We start from the raw sequence: 16,521 nt of genomic DNA on the forward strand, positions 1-16,521 counted from the left end.
ATTTAATGTAATTATATAAATCAAACACGACAATGCAGATGAGCAGGTTGGGTTTTATAATAAAATGTTATAAAGCGACACAGTTACAATTTGTAGCCAGGAAATAAATGAATTGTGAGGATAAACAAAAATAATCCCCATTGCTGCAGTTTGTTTTCATAAAGAAATAATTTAAAATAGACAAATGAATATGACACACACATGCAACTGGAACCCTGAGATTTACAATTTGCTGTTAATAATCAGCTTTTCACATGTCAGCATGTGTCCCATTCTGCTGCCAAAAAACATCAAGTATAAACAAAACTATGATGACACGTTTAGCAACCTCCCCTGCTGACTTAAGTATCTTGAAACCGCAGCATGTCCTTTGGCGTGTAGAGCAACACATTTCCAAAGAATTCAACGTGTTCGTCAAGCATTTAAAAAAAATCGAACAATGATTCCGTTGCTCAGTTTTTTTTCTTTTTCAGTCGTTCTCAGTGCAAATGAATGCTTCTACACTGCTCCGACAGCACGGTTTCAGCCTGGCGACTTTCTCTCCGTTACTCTGAACGCCACCAAAGCGTCAGTGTCAGCTCAGAGTCTTTGCAGCCGTCCACGCCACGCTTTTCTGCCTCACAGATTTTGTCCTAGGAGGTAGCGAGACACGTTCTCATACACTACAAAGGTGATGCAGCAGGCGGGAGTGACTCGAATCACGTTGGGGATGATTCCTTTGTAGAAACCGACGGCGCCTTCATTCCTGCAGAGAGGGGGAAAAAAGGGGAAACATGACCACGACTCTAATTGGACATGACTTAACAGCCGAATTTAGAAACTGAATAGGATAGCGTGTTTGGCTCCTTCAGCAGCAGATCAGTGTCCTACCTCCATGTCCGTCTGACGACATCAATAACTCCATTGTATCTATTGTGCTGGTCTTGCAGGCGAGCTCGCACCACCTGATACGGGTACGTTGTGGCAACGGCAAATATTTTGGATATTGCTGCCATTGTAATATATTCCAATGCGCTCTGTTTAAACAGACAAACGGATTGAGAGAGAAGTGAGCGGGGTAGGAAAACGGATGAGTCACTGCTGGTTATTCACTGTGAGCTCAGTCTTATTACAATCAAACGTTACAAGCTTTGTTGCCTGACTTTTATTCAAAACACAGAGCATGTTGCCAGACGGTTTGTGGCTCGTGGGGTTATTGACTCACCAGTTTAGCTTCTGAAGGCACTTTCTTGTATTTGTTGTACTTTCTCTTGAGCTCTTCGTAGGCCATGAACTGCAGCGCTCCATGAGACGTGCCAAACAGACCAGGAACATAACCCTAAGGCAAGTACATGCTTTGTAAGTCAGTCTTTCATGATGCACAAATAGACATGGTATCCGTAGCGTCCTGCACATTTAAAATCCATTGTCAGTAATTTGGCTGCAATTATCCAGCCAGGCAAATAGAAGTCACATGAAGCTTCTCTACTACAGCTAATACAGGCTGTTGGTGCCCTCTAGTGGTGATCATTGAAACATAACTAATTTCAGCCAAGTAGGATAAAGGTCAACTTTTGTTGTGGGAGTGTAACCCTAGTTAATAAGCATCTAATGTATTGCTTCATTACATTAAAGTACAGAGATACACTGATGTCCAACCTTGTATAGTCCTGGCACCCCCTCATGGCGGTAGATCTTGACCAGAGCATCGAACATCCCTTTATACTGTTTACCAGTCGGGTCAGCATTGTACTGGAGCACCAGCCGGGTCTTGGTCACCCAGATTGGGTTGGTTAGGGTGAGCGTCACGATGCCTGGGTGAGGACAAGTACGCAGTGTTGGAATGACGACATTTTACAGAAAATGGAGACACGATTGTTAAAACACACACACAGCCAGCTCCTTCAAACAGTGCTAATTCAAATAAAAAATATATTTATATATTTATTTAGTTTTACTGCATGTGGCTGCAACTCAAAATCTACACTCTGCAAGACAGGATCAAGTGGTTCTCTTTAACAAAAAGGGAAGAGGCATGACACGAGTGAAGTTTATTGAATGCGATGTGTTGGTTGATGCCAGACAAAACTGCCCTGCTGTTGTTTTTTTTACTAGAGGTCACATAGCATTGGATGATAAGCATTAAACACTACATTCAGAGATGGCTCTGTGTTTTGTTCCAATGTATCTTTATATCTATCGTAACATGGCAATTGTACGGTCACATTTTTACATTGATATCATGTTACCTCTTTTTGAAAAATACCTGACGGGATAGTGCCATTTGATCGTACCTGACTCAAATTAAATTCCTGAATACCATCTGAGCACAATTTAAATGCTAAAAATGAATCTATCATTGTAGTTGACTACTTCACGACCACAGTCAAAACCCCTTAAAAAAAAAAAAAGGTACTTTTAGTGAGATTAGGTGTCATACCACAAAGCACTCCTCACCTCAGCTATGGATATGTCTGACTTCTGTTTACTCAGATGGCATCCACAGTAGAGTCATTTTACCCTAAAAGCACCTTATTATCTGACCAGCAGGAAGCGGATCCATGTGACCCCGTGTGACTCAAATGAACAGAAGGGCTTGTGTGCCAATTTTGCATCCGCCTCCTGTCTGCTAAGGCCGGCTCTAAGCAGTATTTATTATCTGGCCGTTGCTGTTGACAGTGTTCCTGATTAGGTGAGCGTGTCACCGGGGCATCTGTGTTCAGATTCACATGTGGGACTGACCTGCTTCGGCCGCAGACACCAGGTGCTCTGTGGCACTCAGTTCAGTTTGACGGCCCTCCTTAGTGTACCCTTTGATTGCATTGTACCTGTAAGAGAGGGAGGTGTTATAGATCGTTTTAACAAGGTCAAACAATTCATGGGAAATATCATTTTGCAAACATGATCCAATCGGCATACAGATAACGTACAAAAAGAAGTAGAGACCCCAAGATGCTCCGGCGCCCCAAATATTGGGTGTCACTCCTTGGTAGAGTCCTCTGAGTCCCTCCTGCTGCCAGACACTCTTCATACAGTGTAATATGCCACTGTATTTAGGTCTTAACTCCAATCCATCACTTACTACATTAAAACGACATCAAAAACCTTTGTTAAGTCATTTAACATAAGACACCAACATGTTTCTAAAAAAGAATGCCATAGCAGCATGGCACCGTTGGCATTAAGCAAATCAGTTTTAATATATCAGATTTCTAGCCAGAATCCTGCACATTTAGTTCCATTCAAGGAAAATAAACAATGCTTGATATAGCTGCTAACTGGCAATAATATATAGTACTGCAAACAACTTTGATGACACTGGTGCATAAGACAAATCAATAATCTCAATGATATTAGTATAATGTACTGTAACGTTACCTGCAAACCTGATTTTGACCAGATCCAGAGGGTGAAGCACCAGTGTTGACACCACCCCTCCACTCAGCCCCGCGACCAGGTTTTCTACCTTCACATGGCTGAAGACCTGGCGGGCATGTCCGGCTATCGAACCGGGTTTGGGGGACCCTGTCTCCGTGACGTTGACGTGATTAGGAGCGGAACTCATGTTCACTAGTAACGTTAATTAACCTCGCTAGCTCCTGTCAGCTAGTTACGCACTCCGTAGTTAACGTCAATGATAATCTTCCTCTATAGCACCCAGACGACACCTCATGGACCCTGCTATACAGACGTATAACATCCTTATTGTCCTTGCATTTAGCTACTCAACCACGTTTTTAACATGCGGGGACACGCCATGGCTGAGGCAACGTTAACCAAAACGTACAGCACCAGCGCCGCTGCTCGACCTTGCTGCTAGTAGTATCTTAAAGTCAACAAGTCATAATTAAGAGTAGAGCTTCCGGCCACAGCCTTCAAAATAAAAACATGTAGGGTACTGTACAACACAAATATGGCACCCAGCGTACTCAAATATAAAGGCTGTTAGGGTACATGTGGTTTTGAAATAAGGGTCCCTATAAAAATGAATGGCCTTCCTGAACCGAGGTCTGGAAGTCAACATTAAAGTCGGTTCGTAACCTTGCCAAATATTTTAATATGAAACAGTTTCAGACCGGTTTGTTTCCGGTCTTTCTCTGCTAAATGTTGCACCTTGATAGTTGTTTCTAAACTGCTCAGTGACGCAACCAGGAGGACTGGACATCCCACAATGCATCGCGGTCAAGCGAGTTTCCTCTTCATCAACACATGGCCTGTGCATGCTAATATTTTTCTTGGGAAACCCAAGACTAACGACAATTTTTAAGTGTGTTTCCATAGATATTCTTCTACCAAATGAAAGTTAAAGTCCTCTCGAGGAACCCGGATGATTACATCCGGGAGACCAAACTAGATATTCAACGTGGTAAGTGATAAACTTTAATCTCGTGTAGGCTAAACACACTATGCTAGTGCTAGCTTTCTCAGCAAACATCAGCCAGACATAAGTCTGTTAAATGTCAAATAAGGCTAGTCGAAATTTGTCTTTCTACAAATGTGGATATTGTTACAAAAATGACAAAGCGAATTATATCTGGAGAAACTGTCGTTGTCAATAAGCATCGATCTAAAAAAGCAAATAGGATGCATTTTTAGATATATGCACGAAACTAAAGTGAACAGCAACACAATTAGCACCAGATTAGTAGCTATTTAAACTCAGTGAATGGAAATTGTGAAAGAGACTATAAGTGTGTTTGAATAGCTCCAAAGGAATAAGACCACTGTAAGCGTCATCGGATGCCACGTTTAAGGCAGTTTTTAAGTATTTTTATGTCGCTAAATTGCTTACAATGAAATAAACAAAAATCATCTTTTAGCCAAGTAAATTTGCTTTTACAGTCCCCAGAAACTATGACCCTACACTCCATCCGTTTGAGGTGAGCAGGGAGTACACCCGGGCCCTGAATGCCACTAAGCTTGAGAGGGTGTTTGCCAAGCCTTTCTTGGCCTCTCTGGATGGACACAGAGATGGGGTGAACTGCATGGCCAAGCACACCAAGAGCCTCTCCACCCTGCTCTCTGGCTCCTGCGATGGGGAGGTAACTTACCTGCCAAAGTCTAAATCCATTACCTCAGCTAGTAATGTAACCTGTAATGCTCTTGGAACTGTGACATTTTACACACAATACTGTAAAGTGTTATGCTCTCGTTATTTACTTTATTCTATCTGATCCTTAGGTGAAAGTGTGGAATCTGACCAAACATGAATGTGTCCGCACTCTCCAAGCACATGAAGGTTTTGTCCGTGGAATGGTTGTCCGCTTTTGTGGAACCTCCTTCTTTACGGTGACTGCTAGTTTCAGAGTCTGAGTTTGCAGAATTTTTAGTTTCTTTAGTAGCTGACCTCTAATACAGCTTCTGTTTTTATTTCTTGGCATGCGAACTGTAACAGGTTGGTGATGACAAAACAATCAAGCAATGGAAAATGGAGGCGCCCGGTTACGGAGAGGAAGAGGAGCCACTTAACACTATTCTGGGCAAGGTGTGATCAGTGGGCATTTTCCTTAGTGCTGTTATCAAAGACAGTCGCGCTTACAGCGTGATAAAGTAACAAAACCCTGCTCTTTAATTGACAATGACATCAAAGGGTCAGTGAAATATCCCATTTTGATTAATTTTAAAGTTATTCTTGTCGTTTGCAGACAGTCTTCACTGGACTAGACCACCACCAGAATGATGCTGTGTTCGCAACATGTGGCCAGCAGGTGGACATCTGGGACGAGCAGAGGAGCAGCCCAATCCGCTCTTTCACCTGGGGCGTAGACAGCTTCAGCGCTGTCCGCTTCAACCCTGTGGAGGTGAGACACAACATGTCCATGTCTCAGACGGGCCTCCTCCTGTCACAGAGACAAGGGAGAACACTTAACAATTTTAGATGAGCCACCCTGCTTATATCTTTTAAAGTGAACGGTTTATGTCTTTCCACAGACTGAACTCCTTGCAAGCTGTGCCTCTGACAGAAGTATAGTACTGTATGACATGAGAGAATCAGCGCCACTTAAAAAGGTAGGGTCTACCATTCTGCTGCTGCACAAATGAAAATGTCTCTTTCCCCATTTCTTCACAATGATTAATGATTTCTATCTCTGTTTTGTTTTTTTATTTTCTTCTATAGGTTATTATGACAATGAGGAGCAACACAGTGTGCTGGAACCCTATGGAAGCCTATTACTTCACATGTTCAAATGAGGACTACAAGTGAGATGAAGATTGTTACAGTGATTCACATGATTATTGCATTTATGTTACTGCACTAAACTAGCTCAAGATGAAGGAGTCTTTAAATGTCCAAATGTAAAGTCCTGCTCTGCACTTTTGAAACAGACTTTCAGAACAGATGTGTGATGAATGCACGATCCTATTATTATTTTTACTGATTCCCACTAAAACACAATTTGACTAACGGCACTAATTTTGTGTCTTTTGTCTCATCAGCCTCTACACATATGATATGAGGTATCTGGACCGGCCAATCACGGTGCACATGGACCATGTCTCTGCGGTGCTGGATATTGATTATTCTCCAACTGGGAAGGAGTTTGTATCTGCCAGTTTTGACAAAACCATCCGCATCTTCCCCAAGGACTCTGGCCACAGCAGGTTAGTAAGACCCTAAACACCAGCTAAAAAAAAGAACCATTGCCATGAATGTTTACTGGGATTTTATTACTGGTCCGTAATCAGGTACCATTTCTGTTCTGAAATCAACACTGAACCACAGTAGAGTAAGCAATATAAATACTCTTTGTTTCATAGTGGTGTTGGTAGTTTTGGTTCTGGGGCCTATACATTTTATTGTTTTTACTTTATTCTAGAGATTCTTGGAGCGGGTAAATTGTATCGTAGCTCAACACTTTGAGTCATTTATTGTTATTTAAGATAAAGAAGTAGTCAGTAGTAGTCAACAGTCAGTCAGAAATCTTTTTCCTACCATGGCACGTCAAAAAGTCTGCTGTGTAAAATCTCCACAGCAGAGCTGGTATTGGTTGCTAGTTGGCAAAGCTAATGTGGGGATGCTAATTGTTTTGACTGACCTTCTCAACCACAAAATAAAACACAGCCATTGTTTGGTTGCTACGTGATGTAATGAGTCATGCAGTATTGTTTGTACATTTGTCAAGCTCCAGAACAAATAGCCACAGTTGTGTTTCAGTAAGTGGGAGGGGCATGTAGCAGGGCAGCAAATTGACAGGTTTTCATTTGACGTGCAGTTTGAGCGGGGACTGTTGAAAACACTTGTTCCACGTGGAATCTTGCAAATGCCATTAGGAGCACTAAGAGGAGGCAGATTATTAACAGATGATCCATGCCATGTGCTACTGTCAGGATAAAGATACAGTTTGAGCAAATATGACTTGGAGTAATTATTTTTTATTAAAGTTGCAAATTGTAGCTCTAACGGAGCTGAGCCATTGCTAATGTTATTTGTACTAACATGACAAGCCCCAAAATGTCTGCTTGACAAATGTCTATCATGACTCTAGAGCAAAGGTGGAAGTAGTGTTACGTTGTTAAACTGTAGAGCCTCAAAGTGGATGGATATGTCCACAAAACATATGACTTTTACAAGGAGACTATTGTTAGTTTACAGTTCCTACCTTTGGGAGTTTATATTTTATTTCAGCCAGTGCTTAAAGAGCCACAATCCATAACATAATTTGTAAGTTTATGATAAATGTTAAAGCTGTATTCCTGACCAGTGTGGGTGTTTATAATCCTGTGTATTCTAACACTTTATCCTGTATAACCTCTTGCTTTGGTTGTTTTACCAACTACAAACTCAATGTATTTCCTTAACTTTTTATTATTATTTTTTTATCCAGGGAAGTCTACCACACCAAACGCATGCAGCATGTCATCTGCATAAAGTGGTCGGCAGACAACAAATACATCCTGAGCGGCTCTGACGAAATGAATATCCGACTGTGGAAAGCCAACGCAGCCGAGAAACTCGGAGCGGTGAGTCCCAACGCGTCTTCTCTATATCGCTCCTGCTTTAAATCATTTTTTTAGCCTCACCCGAATGCACATCTAAGGCAACTTGCTGCTTCTTGGTGAGCAGGAAGTGTGTCACTGTGTGTCAGTCAACAGCTGTATTTTTCCCTTGCTGTCAGACGCGCTGCATACTGTATCTGCCTCCAGCATATTACCTGATTTTGTTTTATGAGTTAGCTGCATTCCTCCACACAGTCGTGGCCCTGGGCCCATTTCAGCAGGGTGCGAGTGGGCGACTATGCCAGGAGCAACGGTGCTACCTTTGCCAAATGCCCTGATGGATGCTGACTTAGGGTAGAATCACTCTCAATAAGTACGATGTACCAATTGGCACGGTTGCTCTTGTGGCAGGCGGAAGTCCTAAAAAACTAAAATGACAAATCATCAACAACAGATTCAGCTAAAAAACAAATCTCTGCTGACTATTGATATCTTGTTAAGTGCGTAACACATGTATAGCTAGCAGAAATGATGGCCTTAATGTTATGTGATGCTCCACTTTCAAATAAATCTCCTATGAAATGCTGGGGAAGGGTCCCATTGCCCCAAAATCCCAGTTCTGGCTGAAAAATATAGATCAATGCTGTCCCATGTGGCTTCTCCAACCACCATCTTTCATCCCTAATCGGATTCACCCTCGCTTATTCTCTTAATGCAGCTCCAGAGTGGAAAATTGGCCCGCTTTTGGCACTTGTTTTACTGTCACTGTGTAAGAGAAGATTTATCCGCAAGCTTTGCACTTAAAGAGATCAGACAAGGGCTGCTTCTATCAGCAGTTTGAATCGGCCAATCACTTAAAGCGGGCAACTCCGAACATAATGAAGCATTAACAATCAAGTTGCATTGAAGGGGTCTTTAATTATCATGAAATGCTGAATCAAGGATTTGTCTGTGTGGACTTCTCTATCAGCTGCTGCTGCACGTGTATATATATTTTTCCCTGTACCTTTGAACACAGTGGCCTTTGACTCCGGTTTAAATTAGACTTCCGTATTTTAGGCCGAGACTAAAAACATTTGGAATCCATCCGGTCAAACTCATTTCCTCTGCTGCAGAAACCTTCACTCATCACTGCCAGTTGATTTCAGGCTGGAAAGCCAACTGAATGGTTTTGAAAAGTTTGCATTGATTCACACTGATTTCCTTTGATCAAATGAAGATTGTCCACTCTTGATTTATATATTAAGATATTTACAGTTTGATGAAAGAGGTCATGTAGCAGAATTATAGGATAATTGTGGATTATTGCAACAAAAAAAAAGTTTCTATAAATGATCATTAGTGCGTTTCCCTGTTCTGTGGTGCTGCTGCCTGCAGTTGTCGCGAGAACCACTCATACAAACAACTCCACACTCAACAAGCAAGGAAAAATTTGACGATACTGCAGTTAATGAGATTCAAAGGACATACCCTGAGAAATGGATTACTGTTTTATTGTTAGTTAACATCGTTAGTTTGATGCAAAGTTGAATTTTTAAAAAGAGGCCCAAGAGGGTAACAACCTGTCTACACAAAGTTGCCACATAGTGAAAGCAGAGCTTCAACAACTGCTTCACTCCTCCATCAGAGTGTACATTCTAAGTGTTCAGCACTGCTGTGTGGTCTCCCGTGTCAGAACCCAATACGCCGTCAATGCAGCTACACACGTCAAACAGAAGAAAAATAGACTCGAAGCCCTAAAAAGACACTTGCGTGTGAATGAAACTCGAGCCATTACGATGCCGTTGTAGACGGCTGTATCGGAGTTGCAAGAAACACAAGCAGTCAGACGAGCTTAAAAGAGACGACATTTAGCAATACTCCTGTATCAGCCACATAACGTAAAGACGGTTCAAAATATTCAGTCGAATTTGACCTTTTTTCCTTCATGTAAAAACCCGGTGCCTACATTACCCACAATGCTCCTCAACTACCAACAATTTGGCTGGAGTTTTTTTTTTTTTTTTTCTACAAATTGTCAAAAATGTAGTAACAGTGCGTTAATCTGAAAAATGATTTAAATGCAAAATGGAAAAACTTTAACCCAAACTGTCCATTGTTAAGATCCGTCACAGTTTACAGAGTGACTTCCTGGTTTGTCCTCGACTTACCTATCTGGTTGTAGTTTTACACTTTTCCTCTGTAAGAAGGGATTATTACCAATAATAATAATAATAATAATGGATAATATGGCAAAACTGCTGAATTCTTTCTAACCTGTATGACTTGTATTAACTGTGACTGCTTTCATGTCTGGCCCCGTGGTTCACTGAGTCCAGAGCATCAGTTGGATGGCTGTTGCTTCATGCACTTCATTGTCGCCTGGTCAACTTTTGGATGGGACCTTATATCCATCATACCAGCGGCGTTTATCAAGCTAACCATGCGTGTGTCCAGGGGGATTACTTTAGTCCAACAGGATCAGCATCTAACAGCTCTTCTCCAGCAAATTGAATCTGAGACAAATCATTGCTTTTAATTAGAATAAAAGCCTTCGAGGAGGACGGCCCGAGCCAAGAAGAGCCCGAGTTGCCGGTGGGTTTTATGAGGGAGGAGAGGGAGGGATGTTGCTGCGCTGGTGTTTCACTTTTTAACAGACATTGATTCTGTTTTGAGCGAGCACGTCGTTGAGCTGAGGTTACTGCTTACTGTACTGGCCAGCATTTTATGATGTAAAGGCAGCGCACTGTAACTGACGGTAATTAATAAAACGCCACCTGAGCTGAATGCTAACTACGTCCTGTGGTCAGCAGCAAACCCCACGCTCATAATTGCCTACTGGAAATACTCATCCTTACCGGAATCGAGGCAGTCAGGAAAACACCTCTGGGAACACGAGGTGCTATAAATGACATAATTCACGTTAGCTCTATAGGTTTAAATGCAACAGGCGCTAACCGTAACAAGGCAGCTGACTCAGAAATGCAGAGTTAGCAAGGGATGTCTTCGGTTGCCAGTTCTGATCTCAACAGAAGCCTTAGACAGAGACGGTTATCACTGGAAAAACGGCAGCATTTGTTCAGTGCAAGTTCAAATAGCCAGAAATGAGACCTAGTTTACTTCATAAGGACGTCTTGTGTCCATATAATAATTATGACGCCTGGGAAGTCTGTTAATTAAGCTTAGCATAAAGAGTGAAAACGGAAGCAGCTGTACTAGTACTATCCAAGTTTCTATCAGCGCTTTTTAAGCCGAGCAGACACTGTTCGGATTAAAGCAGATTTTTTTTTTAACCCCGAATTGGTCTCTTAAGACAAATGTCTGCCGGATCAGTTTGTTTGATTTGCAGTTTCAGCAGTTCCAGGGTTTGACCTCCTACATGACTGCTGTCAAAAGATCCCTTCTAAACGGTCGTTGGATTGTTTTAATATTAATTGGTCAGTAGTTTTTAAGGTACCTCTTTTAGGTACGTTGTCAAATTTGCACTGAGCTTCACAAATGGACCTGGATTCTCTTGATGATCTGCGGCGAAAGCCTGTCAGTGTTGAGATTCTGCATCTTCCAGATCTGCAGCTCTATATTAATATATTTTTACGCTTACTGTTTGTAATAGAATTGCACAAAGTAACCTACCTTTCTCTCTTTTTGTCAACAGTGTGTAGGGTGCGTTTATTTTATTTAATTTAAATAAACTTTATTGGAATTTTAACTGGACAGGGGGTTCCAGGCTCAAAATCAGTGTGAACAGCCAACAGTTGATCTGTACTGTATGAGCTATTACAGCGTGTAGTGGATGTAAACACAATGTACAAGCTCTATGAAAACATGTCATCCCATCTTAAAGGTCACTAACGTATAATATGTTGTTTGTTTAATCCATACAAAAGTGTAAAAACTATTAGGGCATTATGGAAGGTTATGTGATAGCTTTTAGGCCAACATCGACAAGAAGAAAAATTGTAACACCTACCAAATACATATGTGGCAAGATGATTTTGTCTACTGCTGTGTCAAAGGTCAATAATATGATGCGGTTGTTTAGTTTAGAGGACTTTTGCCCAGAGAACGTTTATCGCTGGAACTTTGTCTTGTTCTTCTTCTTGTCTTCTCCATTTTGTCTGTTTTTTGTTTTTGTTTCTGCCCAACTCATCCTCCCTTCTGTCCCTCAGCTGGCCCCCAGAGAGAGGGAGGCCGCCAACTATAGTCAGAAGCTGAAGGAGAAGTTCGAGCACCACCCGCAGATCAGACGCATCGCCCGCCACCGACATCTACCCAAGAGCATCTACCACCAGACCAAGGAGCTGAGGGTTATGAAAGAGGCTCGCCGCAGGAAGTACGTGTTAATTATATTTCTCTTTTTCTTTTCTTTTTAAGCTAGCCATTTTATCTAAAAGAATGGTCAGAACGCGCCCTCTGTGTCCACGTAGAGGTGATGATGACTTGGGCCTCTGCCAGGGTAGGTCTGACCTACGCAGTCCCACCAGCCTAATGGAAAATCTCACTGATGGGACTGCCCCCTATGACATGGTCTCAATAGCCCTTACATACTCATTTACAGCTTGTATGGTGGATTGATTGTTCCAGTTTGCCCTGCCGTCTAGTGATTCATAGCGCAGTCTGTGGCTGTTTTTTTTCTTTCTTTTTCTAATTACTGGCGGTATTGTGACACGTCAGACATGTGTTTGGACTGTGAATGATTTACTATCCATGCTTTATGCATTATTTTCAGGGTACATCAGTGTAGTGTGTGACGTAGGCGTTAGGTCAACAGTCTCATGTTCACTCACTTCCTTCCTCCTCCTCCTCTCTGTTTGCTCATCTCTCTCTCTCTCTCTGTCCCTCACCTGGATATTCTTACTGGGGGTTTGTTCACGGCTCTTCTACCTTTTTTTTGTTTTCCAGGGAGAGGAATGTCCGCAAGCACAGCAAGCCAGGAAGTGTTCCTGTGGTGTCTGAGAAGGAGAAGCATGTTGTGACTGTGGTCAAATAGGCAATGCCGGAGGAGAGAACGGAAGACCAAAAGGGGCCCTGCCTTCAAGAGATGAGGTGGAACCCCCCCCACCACCCACCCACAAGATCACATCCACATGGGGACATGTTCAGACTGCTTTCACTGAAGAGTGGGGGCGGGGAAAATAACTTTTGAATTTGTCAGTTGTGGGAAGGACATATGACAAGTTCTTCATCGTTTTGAAGTACAAGGACACAGACTGTAAATACATACAAACATGAAACCCTGTAAAACATTCTCTTTCTACCACCATCTGCTCTACTTTTCACTGCTCAGTTACACATAGTTCTGTATTGGTCTTGTACTAAAGTGACTAATCACACATTTTGCTTTGAGCAAAGGGGTTTTCATTCTTCATCACATATTTTTAAGAAATTAAAAACTGATTAAATTGATCCAATGTTTAAAGAATTATGCGACTTGGTACATCCTTGAAACAAAATGTGTTCCTGTTGTTTCATTAGTCTTTTTCATGAATAAAGTTTGGGAAACGTGCTACAGTTGATTATTAAAATGACCAGAGATGGCGTTAAGGTTTCAGTATGCTCCAAATGACTTGCCGTCCGACTCCTACAGGCAAAAGAGTTCGTTAGAAATGGCTCAAAAGACCTGTTGGATGGCTTGGTGTCATAGCCTCATCCTGAGTGTATTCATGATCATTCTATCAGTGTCTTTTGGATGTCTGTTGTAGTTTCAACGTGATAAATACTAGAAATGGGGCTAATGTTATACACATTGGGACAGTCTCTCAAAGATCCAGCTTCTCTGAAGGTAAAGTTAAGAAACCCTCCCGTACTTTAGACTACACACCTGAGCTACTGCTCAGTAATTTGACACTGGTTTCTAGATGTTTTAATAAGTTCCAAAAATTGTCAATGTTAGACTATCTGATTAACCTTTCTTTAAAGCATACTGACGCCTTTTAAGAAGAATTGTAAAGTGTTACTTCTGCAGGGGTTGTTCTTTCCTTTTACTTCCTAAATGCCTTGACAATTTCAAGTTTACATTTAGCAATTGGGCTGGACATTAAATCCTGAAGAGAGCAAGTGCAGATGTTTATTCCATGTTTCCCCTCAGTTTTAGAATATCTTAACTCCTATGGCCTATAACATTTATAGAGGGCACACCACACTCAAATGTGTACATATACAGCCATAAGTCATGATCTCAATCAGTCAGAATTTAAACTCAACCCCACGCTCCCTCTTGTTGTTTGACTTGTTGCAGTAGATCACTACAATGGTGCTAATGGAATTACAGCCCTAATGAGGCAGAGGCGCTATCCTCTTAATGTTGTCCTTTAAATCCTATCAACACTTCAGCCTGAGATCAGATAAATACACTATAGGGTTAAGGTCATCACCTGAGTGTGCCAGTGGAAGGATTTTACAAGGAGGTTGAAACAAACATGTAATCAAAGATTGATGCATTGTGGTGTTCAAACAATTGATTTGATTAAATTGAATGTGAAACCTGAAGGCACCAGCAATCATTTTTTATAACCGATTAATCTACCATTTATTTTATTGATTTAATATAGCAATTCTTTTTTTTTTTTCTATAAACTGTCAGGTAGTAGAGAAGAAACACGACCATCACAAGTTCCCAGAGCCCACAGTGATGCCTTAAAATATAGTGTGTTTGAATCATAATCACAACCCCCCCCCCCCCCAAGAAATGTATATTAAATCAGACAATATTCCCATTAGAGTGACTGGAGTTTGTGATTTGAGCCACAACATCCCTCACATCAGCCGGTGTGTGCTGCACGCTGCCACACACCTGCAGTAACGCTCATTGTCACTAGTCATGTTGTGTGTTTATCTCGCAGCGCTCATGATCTGGTTATGAAAAATGATTCACGCTGCTCCAGCTGCGCGCCGCTCCTTCCAGTCCGCGTTTTCCCGGCTGCTGCATCTCTGCTGCCCGCTGTCAATGAACATCCAGCGCGTCCTCTCGGCTTTATTCTTCTACGTGCTTCCATCGCTCCGCCTCCTCTTCCTATCTGGATTTTTTTCTCTCTCTCTCTCTCTCTCTCTCTCTCTCACACACACACACACACACACACACACACACACACACACACACACACACACACTCTCTCACGCTCTCTCTCTCTCTCTCTCTCTCTCTCTCTCTCTCTCATTGCATCCATTTTTGTGCATTTAAGAAATCTCCAAGAATTACCAACCTGGAGGAAAGCGAGCTAACCAGAGTGACACAGAGGAGGTGTTAAGGACTCCAAACGACAACAAACAAGGACGGACCCGGCATCTTTTTTTTATGTTCCACCATGCGAGTGAAGGCTTCCTAAAGGATGGCAGCGATGGGTTAGACAGGATTTAACATGACTGCAAAATAAAAAAAGGCAAGAGTTGTATTTTTTTTCTATCCTCTACTTTTCTTTTTCTTTTCTTTTTTTTTAACCCCCCCCATCCCCCTGGATGGATGGAGGCTGGTGTTTGGAGTACCTGAAGGTTGTAGCCTTTACAGCCTCTGCACTCTCGCTTCATCTGAGGGCATCTATTTCTAATCCTGAGCGCTTTCTGTTTTGACAAATGTCCATGTGTAAAAAATCTGGCTGTTTCAAACCCGCAGCGGCTTGAGTATTGCGATTTCCCAGGTTGCAGGCGACGCGGGTTCGATTACCCCGTAATGATCACTCAATAGACGGAGGACGAAGCCTGTAATCATATTTTTGACTCTTATTTCTGCAGTGCAATGTGTGCACGATAGGCTCCCCCCTATAACAGAGATATGTCATGCCGCCTGTAAACCACGGTGACTCCGGCGGATCCAACCGCCAATTTGTACATTTTGACGGCATGTAATGTAGCATAAAAAAAAATAAAAATAAAAAAAAATATATATATATATAATATATATCGCCCAGAATGCTGCTGGTTGACGGTGCTCTTCTCGTGTGTTTTTATTATTTTTTATTTTTTTATTATAGCCACTGTGTGTAAAAGATGTCTGCTCCACACGGGCCCCGGGGCGGCCCTGGCCCTGCCGCCGCTCCTGCTGCCTCAGCGGCCGGCGCCATGCCGGAGATGCCGGACCTGAGCCACCTCACCGAGGATGAGAGGAAGATCATCCTCGGTGTCATGGACCGACAGAAGAAGGAGGACGCGAAGGAGCAGTCGATGTTAAAGTAAGGGAAAGCGGATGTGGTGGTGGTGGTGCTGAGGGTGGTGGTGGGGTGGGGGGCTGTTTGGTGCTGCTGGTGGTCGGTGGACAAACCCCGGGTGTTTGTGGGTTTGTTTTTAAAGTGGTACATTTCTGTAAGCGTCCCTCTGTGACAGAGACTACTGCTGGATCATGTTGCCTCTTGACATCCAAGCTAGACCCTTAACAGTCGTCTACTAGCCGGCATAAGGGGGATACATCTCCCCCCCTCGGTCTGGTTATCATCTTTAGGTTCCTTGTTTATGAAATACTTTATTTGAATGGCTTGGCTATCATTTAATAATGCGGCATACTCCTCCAGCCTCGCTCCCCTCACTCTTTGCTGTCGCTATAGCTGTACTATAGTGGGCTGGGTTAGCAGCAGGAGCGGGCGCCATTTTCACGTAAAAAGCACGCCGAGTTGCTTAACCTTTCCCCACGAACGT

At 42.4% G+C, this 16,521-nt stretch overlaps 3 protein-coding genes across 14 annotated transcripts in view; 2 read left to right on the plus strand and 1 right to left on the minus strand.

The window, feature by feature from the left end:
• Window positions 1-33: 33 nt before the first annotated feature.
• Window positions 34-3,794, minus strand: LOC129109892 (mitochondrial folate transporter/carrier-like). Its single transcript, XM_054622040.1, has 7 exons — window positions 3,358-3,794; window positions 2,910-3,060; window positions 2,722-2,807; window positions 1,639-1,793; window positions 1,205-1,318; window positions 871-1,016; window positions 34-745 (listed from the first exon to the last, which is right to left on the minus strand). Exons 1-7 carry the CDS (start codon window positions 3,542-3,544, stop codon window positions 619-621), a joined length of 966 nt encoding a protein of 321 aa, XP_054478015.1. The 5' UTR covers window positions 3,545-3,794; the 3' UTR covers window positions 34-618.
• Window positions 3,795-4,126: 332 nt separating this feature from the next.
• Window positions 4,127-13,402, plus strand: dcaf13 (ddb1 and cul4 associated factor 13). The gene is made up of 11 exons (XM_054621844.1): window positions 4,127-4,345; window positions 4,822-5,021; window positions 5,161-5,268; window positions 5,375-5,464; window positions 5,625-5,780; window positions 5,911-5,988; window positions 6,098-6,180; window positions 6,418-6,582; window positions 7,806-7,941; window positions 12,066-12,229; window positions 12,799-13,402. Exons 1-11 carry the CDS (start codon window positions 4,276-4,278, stop codon window positions 12,884-12,886), a joined length of 1,338 nt encoding a protein of 445 aa, XP_054477819.1. The 5' UTR covers window positions 4,127-4,275; the 3' UTR covers window positions 12,887-13,402.
• Window positions 13,403-15,879: 2,477 nt separating this feature from the next.
• Window positions 15,880-16,521, plus strand: part of rims2a (regulating synaptic membrane exocytosis 2a) — a 134,368-nt gene continuing 133,726 nt past the window's right edge. For 11 of the 12 annotated variants that reach the window (XM_054621415.1, XM_054621419.1, XM_054621413.1 and 8 more), the window contains exon 1: window positions 15,880-16,061. In XM_054621415.1, the coding sequence (XP_054477390.1) occupies window positions 15,880-16,061 (182 nt within the window). The remainder of the gene's footprint in view (window positions 16,062-16,521) is intronic. The other variant, XM_054621418.1, reaches the window with a different exon arrangement.

This window comes from Anoplopoma fimbria, chromosome 20 (assembly GCF_027596085.1).
Source record: "Anoplopoma fimbria isolate UVic2021 breed Golden Eagle Sablefish chromosome 20, Afim_UVic_2022, whole genome shotgun sequence".
Classification (NCBI taxonomy): Eukaryota; Metazoa; Chordata; class Actinopteri; order Perciformes; family Anoplopomatidae; genus Anoplopoma; species Anoplopoma fimbria.